At 37.1% G+C, this 16,636-nt stretch overlaps 1 protein-coding gene across 1 annotated transcript in view; it reads right to left on the bottom strand.

Moving 5' to 3' along the window:
- The window catches only part of CBL (Cbl proto-oncogene), a 101,439-nt gene that overhangs the window by 72,309 nt on the left and 12,494 nt on the right, over positions 1 to 16,636 (bottom strand). Inside the window, exon 2 of the mRNA XM_049856383.1 lies at positions 6,693 to 6,940. Coding sequence (XP_049712340.1) covers positions 6,693 to 6,940 — 248 coding nt within the window. The remainder of the gene's footprint in view (positions 1 to 6,692; positions 6,941 to 16,636) is intronic.

Below are 16,636 nucleotides of genomic sequence, written 5' to 3'. Positions count from 1 at the left end.
CATTATAAACCAGTATAGGAGAAGTACATCATGAAAAAGCTACTCTTCAAAGAGATCAGAAGGAACTGCACCAAAATGACAGCAAAATTAGTCACTTGCTTTTTCCTTTCATTACTTCCCAATTTCCTATAATGTGGCTATAGTATTTTTAAAAGGTATACGTCAACACAAAGGTTCTCATGGTGTAGTTCACAGCTCCTAGAGGTCCCTGAGACCCTTTAGAGGGCTCACAATGTCAAAACTATCTCCATAATAATAATAATAAAACATCATATAATTTCCTTTTTCCACAGTGTTGTTATTTGCATCTATGGTACAAAAGCAATGGTGAGTAAGGCTGTTGGTGCCTTAGCATGCTTAAAGCAATAACACCAACATGTGCTTGTAATATTCTTCACTGCCATTTGCAGTGAAAACAAAATGCTAGTTACACTTGAATGTCCTTGATGAAACAGGAAAAATTATTAATTTTATTAAATCTTGACTGCTGAGCACGTCTTTTCATACTCTGTGTGACAAACGGAGAAGTACACAAAAGCACTTCTGCTGCAACAAAAGTTGTCCTCAGAAAAAGTAATTTTTTTTAACAGCAACATGTAAAAAAAAATTGGCATAACGGTGCTTACGAAAATACCTCGTGGAGGGGGGAATCAGTTGGCAGACAAACACAGGCAGCTTGTATTATTTGCATAAAAATATATCAGTACTCTGTACAACTTTTTTTTTAACGAGCTTTTAGTCACTTCTGAATTATTCCAAGCTAAATACAACAAAACCAAATCTTGGTCATTTCAGTTAAACTACCACAAAAAAGGCAGAATAATTACAACTGAAAAGCTTAATCTCACTTCCAAAATAAATACCATGGGACAGTGACATTTTAAAATTAACTAGACTGTATAATCCCACTCAGCTTCCACTGTAACTTTCTCTACACAAAGGAAAACAGGTGCAAAAACCAGCGTTAAAGATCAAAAGGTGAGAAAGCAGCTTACGGTTTTTGCTTAGTTCATTTTTTAGTAGGTCTGAGAAAAATGAGGGCAAATTTATCTTTAGAGAATGTAATTCATCAAATATCTTCTCTAAAATAAAGCCAGGAAGCAACATATTATATACTGGTACATTTATGTATACTTACACAGCAACTCTTCTAGAGAATATTTAAGGGATTGCCTCCCCAGCACTCAGCCTGGGAAAAAACTCCCCCATGTACAGTACTTTTACACAAGTAACACGTGTCTTCTACATTTGTTTACCAACCGCTCCTTCCTCCTGTGAGGTATTTTCATAAGCACCACTATGCCAATTTCTTTTACATGTTGCTGTAAAAAAAACTAGCATGGCGCGCTTAAGAAAATACCTCGCAAGGGAGGCAGCAGTTGGCAAACAAACGCAGAAGATGCACGTCGTTTTCGTGAAAACATGGGACACGGTTTTGGGGGAACCAATATGCCTGATTAGACTATGACCTATGATTACAGTACTCAGCTTATCTCTCCAGAGTTGACTGGTCCAGGGCTAATCAAATGATCTATACCAAGCCAAAGTCAAACTGTAACTACAAGTCAGGTCCTCTGCTGTAGTGGAAGTCCACTGGGTGTTGCATAGACCAAATTTTCCTGCCATTTAGAAGTTAATCTGCACTGAGATAATGAAAGTAATACTAAACAATCAGAAGCGAGAGATGAAAAGCCCTGGCAGCATATTCTACCCCAGTTTCAGTTGTTTTTGAAGCATGACTGCATTTTTGCACTTACGGAAACATGAACATTCACTTTTTCTAAAATTCTTCAAATCCACAAATTTTTACTTTGGCTTCAGTTATCCAAGCTAGTTTTCTGTTTACAATCAAAATTATTTTTCATATATCTTATTTAACTATCACTCATCTATACCACGACCTCATCTATCCCAAACAGGAAAACCAGAAATTAAGCACAAATAGCCTCTAACACACTTGCATGATAAAAACACTCAGCTAGAAATAGAAGGGAATTTTCCTCAATAAGAAAAGGACATCCACAAAAATTCCACAACTAACATGATACCTAATCGTGAAAGACTAAAAGCATTACTCCTGAGATCAACAAGACAAGGAAAACTAAGCAAGAAAAAGAAATAAAAGGTATCCAGATTGGAAAGGAAAAAGTTTAAAACTATCTCTATTTGTAAACAGCATGATCTTGTAGATAAAAAATTCTAAGGAACCCACTAAAAAAATTACAGGAGTTAATAAGCGAGCTCAGGAAGACTGCAGGATATAATATCAATAAACAAAAAATCAATCGTACTTCTAATACACTAGCAATGAACAAACCAAAAACAAAGAAAAGCATTCCATCTACAACAATAGCAAAAGGAATAAAAATACTTTAGAATAAATTCATCAAAAAAAGTACAGGACTTACACACTGAGAACTATAAAATGCTGCTAAAAAAATTAAAGATCTAAGTAAACTGAAACATATCCCATGTTCATGGATTGGAAGACATAATATTACAATGGCAATATTCTGCAAATTAATCTACAGATTCAGTGCCATATGCATCAAAATTCCAGCTTCCTTTTTTGACAGAAATTGAAAAACTAATCCTAAAATTCATGTGAAAACACAAGGGGCCCAGAATAGCCAAAACAATCTTGAAAAAGAACAATGAAGTTGGAGGAATCACACTTCTGATTTCAAAATTTTATTATAAAATACAGCAATCAAGATGGTCCGATGCTGGCATAAACCCTCACATCAGTGGTCAACTGATTTTTCACAAGGGTACCAAGACCATTCAATGGGGGAAGAAATAGTCTTTTGAACAAATGGTGATGGGACAATGGCATATCCACATGCAAAAGAATAAACTTGGATCCCCACCTTACACCATACATAAAAATTAACTCACAATGGATCAAAGACCTAAATATAAGAGCTAAAAGTATTAAACCCTCAGAAGAAAACAACTGTAAATCTTCATGACCTTAGATTAAGCAATGGTTTCTTAGCTGTAACACCAAAAGTACAAGCAACCAAAGAAAAAATATTGGACTTCATCGAAATTAAAAAGTTTTGCATTTCACAAGACACTATCAAGAAAGTGAAAAGACCCACAGATGAGAAAAAAATTTTTGCAAATCATATATCTGGTAAGAGTCTAGTATCCAGAATACATAAATTCTTACAATCCAACAGAAACAAACAAAAAATCCAATTTAAAAAATAGGCAAAGGATTTAAATAGACATTATTCTAAATGGTCAATAAGCACACGAAAAGATGCTCACATCATTAGGGAAATGCTAATCAAAACCACAATGAGATGTCACTCCATCCCCACTAGGATGGCTATAACCAAAAAGATAGTAAAATTTGTTGGTGAGAATGTGGAGAAACTGGAACTCCCAAATGTTAGTGGTGGGAAAAAGTTTGGTGGTTTCTCAAAAAGTTAAATGCAGAGTTACCTTATGAAGAGAATTTAAAACAGGGACTCAAACAGGTATTTGTGATCTACAGTCAACAACCATGGAAGCGGCAGTCACATCAAATAACATATTGCATTGGGCAAATTTGCTGCAAAAGACCTCTGAAAAGTGTTAAAAAGCATAGATGTCACTTTGAGGACTAAGGTGTGCCTGACTCAGGCCATGGTATTTTCAATCGCTTCATATGCATGCGAATGCAGGACAATGAATAAGGAAGACCAAAGAAGAATTGACGCCTCTGAATTATGGTGTTGGTGATAAATATTGAATATACCATGGACTGCCAGAAGAACTATAGCCAGAATGCTCATTGGAAGGGAGGATGGCGAGACTTCGTCTCACTTACTTTGGACGTGTTATCAGGAGGGACCAGTTCCTGAAGAAGGACATCATGCTTGGTAAAGGGTCAGCACAAAAGAGGAGGACCCTCAACAAGATGGACTGACACCGTGGCTGCAACAATGAGTTCAAACACAGCAATGATTGTGAGGATGGTGCAGGACCCGGCAGTTTTTCATTCTGTTGTACACAGGGTCACTATGAGTCAGAACAGACTCAATGGCACCTAATAACAACAATGCTAGTATTCATACAGCATTATTTATAACAGCTGAAACAACCCAAATGACCACCGACTGATGAATGTATAAACAAAATGTTGTATATCCATACAATGGAATGAAGTCCTGATAATATGCTTCGATATGGATGAACCTTTAAAACATTAGGCTAATTGAAAGCAGCCAGACATAAAAGGTTACATGATACATGATTCCATTTATATGAACTATCCAGAATAGGCAAATCCAGATACAGAAAGTAAACTAGTGGTTGCCAAGGGCCAGAAGGGAAGAAGTAGAACAGGGAGTGGCTGTAAATGTGTATGGCATTTTTTGGGGAGGGTGATGCAAGTGTTTTGCAATTACAAAGTGGTACAGCTTACATGACTTTGTGAATATACTAAAAACCACTGATTTGTACACTTTAAGGGTAAATTTTACAGTATGTGAATTTTAACTCAATTGGGGGAAAGAAAAAAAAACATGAGTGGGGGGAAAAAAAGCCTCTAAGCTACAAAAATACAGATCACAAAGATCACACACCAAAGTCTATATATTTTACCCTACAAAAAAATCTGATTCTCAACTTAGATCTATTTATTCTCTCTTTACATATAATCTGTATAAACCTGGTGGGATGGATTCAAAGCTCATAGCTGATTAAGAGCCTCATACAAGGAGAGTAAGAGTAAGCACTCAACTACTAACCAAAACGTTGGCAGTTTGAATCCAACCAGAAGTGCCTCAGAAGCTTTCTACCTATCTCCTTCCAAAAGGTCAGAGCCTTGAAAACCCCATGGAGTGCAGTACTACTCTGCATACACGGGGTCACCATGAGTCAGAATGGACTACACAGCAACTAGTTTGTTTTTCAATTGTTGTTGTTAGGTGCCATTTTTTAATACTGTTTTCTAATAGGGAGATAAAATTGGTACAGACAGGCATGCTGACAGTAAGTTAGAAAAAAGGCAAAATAACTTGTAAGCACAGTCTGAAGCCATTTTCCAGTAGTAAGGACAAAATGGTGTATATGTTTATTAGACCTTGGCTGTTTCACTAATATACAGGCTGATATAATAATTTATGTTTACAGTAATAAAAATAATGATAACTAAGGTAACAAGAGCTAACCCACTTACCACTTTCAAAATGCCAACCACTATTTTAAGTAGGTGTCATGGACTGAATTATGTCCCCCCAAAAATGTGTGTATCAATTTGGCTGGGCCATGATTTCAGGTACTGTGTGATTTTTCTGTGTGTTGTAAATCCTGCCTCTATGATGTTAATGAGGGAGGACAGGCAGGTGGCTGTTGTGTTAGTGCGGCAGGACTCGATCTACAAGATTGGATTGTGTCTTGAGGCAACCTCCTGAGATATAAAAGAGAGAAGCGAGCAGAGAGACACAGGGACCTCATACCACCAAGAAAGAAGCACCTGGAGAAGTGCGCGTCCTTTAGACCCCGGGTTCCTGCGCAGAGAAGCTCCTAGTCCAGGAGAAGATTGACGAGAAAGACCTTCCTCCACAGCCGACAGAGAGAGAAAGCCTTCCCCTGGAGCTGACACCCTGAATTTGGACTTCTAGCCTACTAGACTGTAAGAAAATAAACTCTTTGTTAAAGACATCTACTTGTGGTATTTCTGTTATAGCAGCGCTAGATACTAAGACAGTGGTAAACATTAATTTACTCATTTAACAACTCCCGACAACTCTATAAAGAAAGCGTTGTTGTTGTGTGCTGTCAAATCGATTCCAACTCATAGTGACTCTATATGACAGAGCAGAACCGCCCCACTGAGTTTCCTAGGCTGTAATCTTTACAAGAGCAGATCATCACCAGGGCTCCTTAAAGAAAGTACTACTATTACCTTATTTTATTGATGAGGAAAATGAGGGATCTCATAGCTAAATAAGAGGCAAAGTTAAGATTCAAAGCTTGGCAGTTGATTTCAGGGTCCATGCTCTCAACTGTTACACTATAACTACAACCAAACTAAACCAATTGCCATCAAGTCAACTCCACCTCATAGTGACCCCGTATGTGTCAGAGTAGAACTGTGCTCCACAGGGTTTTTAATGGCTGTGATCTTTCTGAAGTAGATTACCACTACATTATACTGGCTCTCAAGAATGAGCCATCAGTCAAAAAGAATGCTTAAACCATTTTCAGTATACTCTACCAGCACAGGAAACATCTACAATTTTTTATTTCACTATAAAAATGCTCTTAAAAAAAAAAAAAAGACCTGTTCTATGGCAGCTATTACCCCATACTTACAATTTATCTAATATGCTACTAGCAGCTTCTGGCAAGCTCTGAACTCTTTTTATTTACTACCAAACTCAGCTTAACCCCAACCTTCTTTCTTCTAAACTCACCTACCCACACTTTCATGATCTTCAGAGTCTCTACAGACTGGCTCCAACCCATCTCCATAGCCTCGAATAATAGGTTTTTCAGAGGTAAACCAATCTATCAAAGCTAGGGATGGTCCAATGATGTCCAAGGCAACCTTTTATGTAAAACATATCTTTAAGTCAAATGTCATCTTTCGATTCTTGTTAACGTAAAATTAAAACAAACTGAACTACTTCTATGCATTGCCCATTTAGGCAGTCACAGACCTGAATTAATATTTTTGTAGTATTCTCCATTACCTAGGCTGAGAATTCTCCTCATACATTCTTTCTTTCCCCTCCTTGAAGAGGCTTATGGTCTGCTTAGTTTTCTTCATCAAATTCTCCATGAACACCCTAAAATACTCATTTTCTCCAAGTGTCTCCATCTTCCCCTCATATCTTGCCAAGATAGTACGGAGATGCTGGTAGGTATCTGGCAGCAGGTCTAAGATATAAGGTGGGCTATTCTTTAGCGCCAGCTTTGGGTTCTGACACAACCGCACCACCTGCAACAAATGGAAAAGAAGGGCTATTACTTCGAGGATCTTAAGGACAATTTCCTTTTTAAGAAAAAAAAAGTTATAAAATGTGTTCTTTTGTAGAAATAGAGAAAAGGATAAAAGAATATAAGAAATCATTCATAGGCCCCACTGTCCACAGGCAATCGTTTTACATTTTTAGTGGTTCCCCCTAGAAGAGTAGGTTCATAAAACCCTACGAGAGAGTGACATCACAGAAGATGGTGGAGCAGGAAGCTTCAGAAATCAGTCCCTCCACCAAGGCATCTATTGAGCTAGTAGGAACTGTCTGAATCAACTATTTTGGAACTCTGGAGTCTAGTGGGACACTTGTAGCAACCAGGAGAGAGCCTGATGAAGAGGCTGGGAAATTTCAGTAAATTCTTACATTTTGCACAGGGGCTACCATCCCCCAGGACCATAGCACACAGCCATGGGGACTGTGGCCTGCATTCCTGTTGAGGCATTCTAGTGCCAGGGTGGGCAAAAAGGACCTTGTCCTTCAAAAACCAGGGTTGTGTGTTTTGGTTGCTAACCACTGCTGTTGATTGGTGAGGAGCTGACACTGAGGCTGGCCATTTTTCCAGCCCTCATGGACTGAAATGGCTTCCCAGGTGGCCTCTGTTAAGGGAATTTAAAGAGATGATGCCTTTTTTTTGTTTGTTTCTTTCTTTTCCTTTTTGGGAACCATACACTGAAGGAAATCTTTATCAGGACACTGGCTGATCACAAAGATAACAGAACAGAAACTTCAGTGACCGTACACAAAAAGGAATATACTTTACAGAAATATTCTAGAAAAGTCACAGAAGAACAGGTCCAGTCCTCAGGAAGAAAAAATCTGCAATCCCTGAGGAGTAGAAGAATTTGATTTCCAGAGTTACCACAACATAGTACTCAGAACAGTCTAGTTCTCAACAAAAAAATATAAAACATACAAAGAAATAGAAAAAAAATTTCAACAGAAACCATCCCTGAGGAAGCCTAGACATTGGTATTAGTCAAAAACATTAAATCAACTGTCTTAAATATGTTCAATGAGCTAAAAGAACTCATGGACAAAGAACTAAATGAAATCAGGAAAACAGTGAACAGAGCGTAAGGGACCTATGGAACACCATCAAGTGTACCAAGATGCACTTCTGCCCCGGAAGCTGCTTCAGCCTGTGGGGGTTGAAACAATGGCTGGCCTCTGTGCTGGCCCTTTAGTAATCAAAAGCAGTGATCTGCAACCAAAATGCACACACTGTAGGAGTTCCAGAAGGAGAAGAAAGAAAAAGTATTTGAAGAAATATTGGTCAAAAACTTCCCGAATCTGATGAAAATGATGAATACGCACATCCAAGCTCAACAAACTCCAAGCAGGATAAACACTAAGGGATCCACACTGAGACACATCACAGACAAACTATCGAAAACTAAAATTCAAAGACTGAATTTTAAAAGCAGCAGGAGAAGCGACATCGCATACAAGGGATCCTCAATAAGATTAACAGCTGATTTCTCCTCAGAAACCATGGAAGCCAGAAGGCAGTGGGATGGCATATTTAAAGACCTGAAAGAAAAAAAAAAAAAACTTCGACCAAATACTCACTATCCAGCAAAGCTATCCTTCAAGAATGAAGGAGAAATCAAAACATTTCCACATAAGCCAAAGCTGAGGGAGTTTATTACCAGTAGGTCTGCCCAACAAAATATACTAAAAGGAATCCTTCAGGCTGAAAGGACACTAGACAGTAACTCAGAGCCATAAGAAAAATAAAAGAACACTAGTAAGGTAACTTCACAGATAAATACAAAAGCCAGTATTTTTGTACTTTTGGTTTGGTTTGTAACTTTTCTCTTCATGTATGATTTGAAAATTATATGCATAAACAACAACTATAAATTTACATTAATCAGCTTACAATGTATAAAAATATGGGAAAGGACAGAGATATACAGGGGCAGAGCGTCTGTACACTATTGAAACTAAGTTGGTATTATTCAAACTAGATTGTTTTAAGATGTTAATTGTAACCCCCAAGGTATTCATTAAGAAAAATATATATCAAAGGAAAGAGGGGAATCAAAATTGTACACTACAAAAAATCAACTAAATTAAAAAAAAAAGGCAATAACAGATGAATGGAGGAAGAAAAAAAACAAAAAGACATACAGAAAACCAGTAGCTAAATGGCAGCATTAAACCCTTCTTCATCAGTAATCACAGTAAATGTAAATGAACTAAACTCTTGCATTAAAAGGGAGAGACTGGCAGATTGGATTAAAAGAAAAAAAAGAATCCATTTCTATTCTGTCTACCAAGACTCACTTTAGATAAAAGGACACACAGGTTGAGAGTAAAAAGAAGAAAGGTATCCCATGCAAAGGATAAGCAAAAAACAGCTGGAGTGGCTATATTACTGTCAGACAAAATTGGCTTTAAATCAAAAAAAGTTAAAAGAGACAAAAAAGGGAACTATATATTGATAAAAGGTTCAATACAGCAAGAATATATAGCATTTATAAACATATATGCACCTTACAACAGAGTCCCAAAATATATGAAGCAAAACTAACAAAACTGAATAGAGAAATACAGCTCTACAATAACAGTTGGAGACTTCAATACTCCTCTTTCAATAATGGAGAGAACAACCAGACAGGAGATCAATTTATAGTGTTGAACAACACTATAAATCAATCAGATGCAATGGACATATACAGAGCACCCAGCAACAACAGAAGAGACATTCTTCTCAAGTACAAGTGAAACATTCTCCAGGATACATCACAGTTTAGGCCATAAACCAAATACTAATAAATTTTTAAAAACTGAACTAATAATACCTTCTCTGATCACAATGGAATAAAATTAGGAATTTAATAACAGAAGAAAACTGGAAAAATTAATAAATATATGGAAATTAAGCAACACACTCTTAAAGAAGAAATCACATGGGAAATTAGAAAATACCATGAGATAAATGGGAAAAAAACGCAACTATCAAAATTTACAGGACACAGTGAAAGCAGAAAATTTACAGCTGTAAATGCATACCTTAAAAAATATATATATATATATATATCAAATAAATAACCTAACTGTACACCTTAAGGAACTACAAACAGAAGAGTAAACTAAACCCAAAACTACCAGAGAGGAAAATTACAGCTAAATGAAATAGGGAACAGAAAAACAGAATAAATTAACAGAACCATTATTTGGTTCTTCAAAAAGATCAACAAAATTGACAAAATTTTGGCTACATCGACTACAAAAAAAGATAGGATTCAAAATACTAAAATCAGAAATGAAAGTGAGGACATTACTATTGATTTTTACAGAAATTAAAAAAAAAAGAATTGTTTAAGAGAATACTATCAACAGTTCTACCCCCCAAAATTGAAAAATTTAGATGAAATCTACCAAAACTGACTAGAGAAGAAACAGAAAATATAAACAGACCTATAACTAGTAATGAGATTGAATTATAGGCAGTCCCTGGGTTATGAATCTCCAACTTACAGACAACTCATACTTAAGAACGGACTGCCACAAAGTGTACTATATTAAAAATCTGTCAGCTTCTCTCTCTCATCACTCACTCTAGGAGAAGCTAACTGCCACATCAGAAGGGCACCTAAGCACCCCTATGGAGAGGACCACATGGCAAAAATTAAAGGTTCCCACCAATGGCCAGTCAAGAAACTGAGACCCTCTGCTTACAGCCAGGGGAATTAGCCATCTTAGAAGTGCATCCTCCAACCCTAACCAAGCCTTCAAAAGACAGCAGCCTGGCTAACATTCTTACTGCAATCTCATGAGAAACCCTGAGCCAGAAACACCCAGCTAAGCCACTCCTGAATTCCTGACCCACAGAAACTGTGAGATAATAAATGTTTGTTCTTAAGCTACAAAAAAATTTGTGTTAAGTAAAATGGTTCATAATAACAAACGTATGCACTACTTTGTGATGCTTATGAAAAGACTCTGCGGACTGGAAGTGTTTAAGTGTTTTATATGCATAAAAAAGGAAAATAGACAGCATATACTAAGGCAAACATTTGACTGATGCTAAATAAGAACTGCATGTACCTGTTCCAACTTACCTACAAATCTGACTTAAAGGCAGACTTAGGAATGCATCTTGTTCATAACCTGGGGACTGCCTGTAGTAATCGAAAAGCTCCCAACAAAGAAAGCCCAGGATCAGACGGCTTCACTGCTGAACTTTACAATGTATTTAAAGAATTAACACCAGACCTTCTCACACTCTTCCAAAAAACTCAAAAAGGAGGAAACACTTCCTACTTCATTGTATAAGGCCAGATACCAAAGCCAGAAAATTGCAATACAAAAAAACTACAGACCAATACCCCTTATGACTACAGATGAAAAAATCCTCAACAAAAATGCTAGCAAACCAAACTCAGTAACATATTAAAAGCATTATACACAATGACCAAGTGACATTTATTCCCAGAATGCAAGGATGGCTCAACATACAGAAATCAATGCGGTACACCACATTAATAGAAAGAAACAAAAAAAAAAAATGACCATCTCAATTGATGCAGAAAAGGCATCTGACAGAATTCAACACACTTTTTTGACTAAAAACATTCAGTAACTAGGAATAGAAAGGAACTTCTACAACATAATGTTGTTGTGGTTAGGTGCCATCAAGTCAGTTTGACTCACAGTGACACCATGTGACAAAGAAGAATTTCCCCAGAGGGTTTTCTTGGCTGTAATCTTTACATAAGCAGACCTAAAAACAAAAGTACAACATACCAAAGTTTTTCATTCTTTTAAAAGAAAACATAAGTGAAAATCTTCATGACCTTGGATTAGGCAATGATTTCTTAAGTATGGCCCCAAATCTACAGGCAATAGAAGAATAAACTGAATTTCATTAAAAAAAAAAAAAAAAAAAAAATTGTGCATCAAAAGACACCATAAAGAGAGTGAAAAGACAATCCACAAAATAGGAGAAAATATCTGCAAATCATATATCTGATAAGAGATTAAGACCCAGAATATATAAAGAACTCCTGCAACTCAACAACATCAACAAAAAAAGAGCAAACCAATTTAAAAATGGGCAAAGGACTTGAATAGACATTTCTCTGAAGAATTAGAGATACACTACAAATGGCCAATGAGTACATGAAAAAATGTTCAACATCAATATTGGTTTTAGCAGCATCTTTTCTTTTCATAAGCCTTGTTATTTTTACTGAATGCAGGACACTGTATATACATTAACTACAGAGACAATATGAAGTTATGGATAATGTTATTCATAGAGGATTTACTTTTGTTTCTGTCAAGCACTAGATTAGGGACACTGAGAATTCCAAATCATCTTTATCCAATCCATGATGAGAATTTCCAAGTTGGGCTTCTGTCCCTGTAAAAACGGGTCTACTTCTTTTTCACCCTTGCTCCTAGGATTTAGGCCCCTAGGGAACCAACCCAGATACCTAGGATGTTTCCCAGGAACTTCCACCTCGGCAGGCCCTAATTCCTATTTTTTATTGCCCTTGACAGAAGTATTTGAAAACTCTATTCACCTCTCAACTGTCGCTACCAGAATCAGCAACGACCTCGAGGGGGTAAGGCAGCCTTCAACATCAGGTTTACCTCTCAAAACTTCCCTGTCTTATAGAACTGGACCTCATAATTCCTCACTGGCCTGACAGCTCTCCAATGTCTTCTAGCTTTTCTAGTTGTTGTCAGCAGGGCATTTGGTTCAAAACAACCCAGTATTAACACTAGCGGAAGCAGTGTTTCACAGTAAGAAAAAAAAAACTTTATTTCACAGTAAAAAAACTAACATTTTCCCACATCATCAAAAATTCATTGTAAACTTTTCCGAAAGGTCTAAATGATTCCATTCCACAGGTATACCATATCTTAACCATCCCCCTGCTTGTTTTCCAGTTTTTACAATTGGAATCATTACTGTGATGAGCATCTTTGTGGGTGCACTTCATTCTTCTGTACATCAGATTATTTCCTGAGGATAGATTCCCCAGAAGTGGAATCCTTATATCCACCTGGAACTGTAAAATTCTGATTGAATGATTAATCATCAATGAGTCTTCAAATGATAAGGCAATATGGAACTTTAAAAACTAGATATTTCATTCTCTGTACACCATTATCTTGAACTTTTCAAAATAGCCCCATATAAGTCTAACAAATAAAGGTAAGCTGAATGAACAAAAATATGTGATGTATGAATATTTTAAGTGTTTTAAGAAGCTGCTCATTCTGTCAAGTGTTTCCAGCCAAATGGGAACAACAAAGCCAAGAAAAAAAAAAAAAAGACTCTAGAAGACAACTACATTCTAAGTGCAAGAGAGTTAAGAACTCGTGTCAATAAGAGAGGAAACCCTGGTGGTGTAGTGGTTAAGTGTTACAGCTGCTAACCAAAAGGCCGGCAGTTCAAATCCTCCAGGCACTCCTTGGAAGCTCTATGGGGCAGTTCTACTCTGTCCTATAGGGTCGCTATGAGTCGGAATCCACTCGACTGCACTGGGGTGGGCATCAGTAAAAGAAATACAGACAGTCCCTGATTTACAAATGGTATATTCCAAAAACTCAGTTGCAAGCCAGTTGTTTATTATTCAGAATATATTTTACAATAAAATGTTAAAATTTGTGGGTTCCTTGGTTAGACCAAGGAGAGGGGTAAGGGAGACTGACATTCAGACTAAGAGATCAAGATCTAGCAAAAGCTACAAGAGGTAGTGATTGAAGAGTTTTATTTTTAGTTTAATATTTTTATTTTCAGAGAAAATTGAACATGTTTCATATTGAGACAGAACCAAAGAGAAAAAGAAGTCAATGGCAAACAGGTTTCTGGCAAGATAACTGGAAATGGGATTTAGCACACAGGAAGAAAGGATTACACTGAATACTATTAAAAGAGAAGGGACATCTTCTTGTTCTAAAACAAAAAGGGAGTAGGCATAGGCTCAGACAAAGACAAAGTTGTAGTATGCAGACAGTACTGGTAATTAAAGGAGGTTGTACCAGGTGGTTCTGAGGTGAAAAAAACAACTCTGAATCTGAGAGGCAATAAACAAACAAATCACCAAGAAAATATCAGGTTCTCTACGTAAAGAATTAAGATAGGGTAATCCGTTAAGAGTAAGTGCTGGTTCAGTGGAAGAATGCTCGCCTTCCACAAGGGACACCTGGGTTCAGCCAATGGCCCTCATGCACCATCCGTCACTTGAGGCTTGTGTGTTGCTATGATGCTGAACCGGTTTCAATGGAGCTTTTAGACTAAGGCAGACTAGGTAGAGAGGCCTGAAAATCAGCCAATGAAGACCCTAGGGATCACAACGGTCCAATCCACAAAAGATCACGGGGATGATGCAGGACCGTGCAGCATTTCGTTTCACTGCGCGTGGAGTCTGAGTCAGGGGCCAACTTGATGGCAGCTCACAACAATCTAACGAGAAAGTGCTGGGTGGCTGCTATAGAGCAGAGGACAGGAAAAGTTTCTCTGAAGTGACATTAAGGCTACAAATTGCAATTACAGGAAGAAGTCAGTCATGTAGAAGCCAGCAGAAGAGTATTCCAAACAGAGGGAAAGGCTAGTCCAACAGCCCTAAAGTAGGAACAGGTTTGGATCTGTCTGAGGTACAGAAAGAAGATCAGCGAGACTAAAGAATAGAGGGCAAGGGAGAGAGGGTGATGTGTGGCGTAGGCAGTGACTAATTAAAGAGATATTATGATGAAGCCTAAAATATAAGCTTTTAAATTATTATTATTGACTTAAGTTTTCAATTAAAAAAAAAAAAAAAAAGGACCAAGCAATCTTTTAATATTTTGACAAGACTGACTTAAACAAGTATTTCAAAATGTTCTGGTTCAGCCACTTACCTTGGGTGAATTTCTTAACCTCTGAGCCTCAGTGCTTTCACCTATAAAAACAGAGATAATGCCTACCTCATAATAAAACATTTATGAAAGGCCTGCAGTTTTAAATAAAGTTGCAACCAACAAGTGTTAGTTCCCTTCCCCATTTCCCTACAACTTGACTCAGCTATCTGCAGGGCAAGCTGAAATTATTTACTGAAGATAAAATGGCAGACCTCACATTGCCCTCTGATGACTCCCAGAAGCTGGCACCATTATTCCTACCATCCTGGCCATGCCATAGCTATCTTCCCAGTCCTAATGGTTTCTGTCTAATTCATAACCAAGGAATAGACAAAACAACATGAAGAAGTGAGCAAGAGAAAAAGCAGTAGGCAACCTAAGAATAGGGTGACCAAAAATCTGCAAAAACCACAGTATTCATGCCTTTAAAGGTAGAAACCAAGGCGAGCTCCCAGTAAGAGCATTTACATACACACCCAGGACTACACTTACTATCCAGTTAGTCTCCCCACTTAAAGGTAAACGCATTAACGCCACAAGGATGAGGCTAAAATGCTATACTTGCCTAATACTGGAAAAAAGGTACAGTCTCCTTAAAAGAATAAATAAAAATTAATCTAAATTTGCTGTGTAATACACAATCAATAAATGTTGTTAAAGACAATGAAGTGAAACATGTATTGGCCCTCGTAACATACCAGATTTAGAATATCAGAACAACAGGTTAAGAAATATCTCCGCAACACTTAATTCATATCTTCAATCTAGTACCTTGTACCTTCCGCAAATGTTATTTGTCCCTCCTTAGAATGTGACCTTGAAAAGACCATTTGTAGATTAAATGTCTGCTTAAGATTTACGAATCATCGCGTGACCAGGGAAACCAGCATTCAACTAACTGCTCTGAGTCGTTAGGCTATGGAGCACTAACACTGACCATAAAGAAAACACACAGGTCTATTCTGCAGATATTACTATCTTTTCAAAAGAAAAAAAAAAAAGGCTCTAAATATTTAATACCTCTAGAAAAAAGGTTCTAAAAAAGCTCTGTGAATAATTCAAGACAACACTTAGCAAACATTAAAAAACCAAAACAACCTGTCTTTACTACTCAGTGAATTTTAAATTGGCAGTCCTAGTTAACCTCTAAATCACAAATATGCCCTTTGGGCTTAAAAAACATTCACCAAAAATTTGTCTAAAGATAAAATATTTTCTCGCTTAATCCGTCCTCCATTTGGTTTTCTTTTACTTTCAAAGTCCTACAGTAGCAAAAATGGCTGCCTTTTGTTTACTCCTGCCTGTACATTGACAGCATCACTCAGAACAATGTCAAAGAGAAATGTGCTTAGCTGTGGGAAACCAACAGGATCCTTGTCAGCTGCCATATACTCCATTCATAATAGCTTTCCCATTGGTGTAGCTCCTCCCTTTGCTTCTGCCAAGGCTTACTGGCTGGTTAACAAAGAAATCTGGTAAGCGTTATCTATGACCACAGTAAAGAGAGATAAGATGCTTGAAAATTGTCTAATTTTTAAAAAGAGAAAAGAAGCCATAGAGAACAGTGCCTAAGCCTAATTCTGTTTTGAATGCAGAATCTTTCTAACACTAAGGAATGTGCATTTCTAATTAAGGAGAAAATACAAGCATGCAGGACTATGACTACTTCTATCTCTACAGACCCCAACTTATTCACAGAAGCACTTTTCCTTTCAAACTTTTCATGGTTAAATATGAATAAGTGCTCTGCTACAAAAACTATTGAGCTATATGCATAAACCAACATGTAAATTTTT

The sequence above is a fragment of the Elephas maximus genome, chromosome 17 (genome assembly GCF_024166365.1).
Source record: "Elephas maximus indicus isolate mEleMax1 chromosome 17, mEleMax1 primary haplotype, whole genome shotgun sequence".
Taxonomy (NCBI): domain Eukaryota; kingdom Metazoa; phylum Chordata; class Mammalia; order Proboscidea; family Elephantidae; genus Elephas; species Elephas maximus.
Note: the sequence above shows the minus strand (reverse complement) of the source record. Positions and strands in the feature narration are given on the sequence as shown.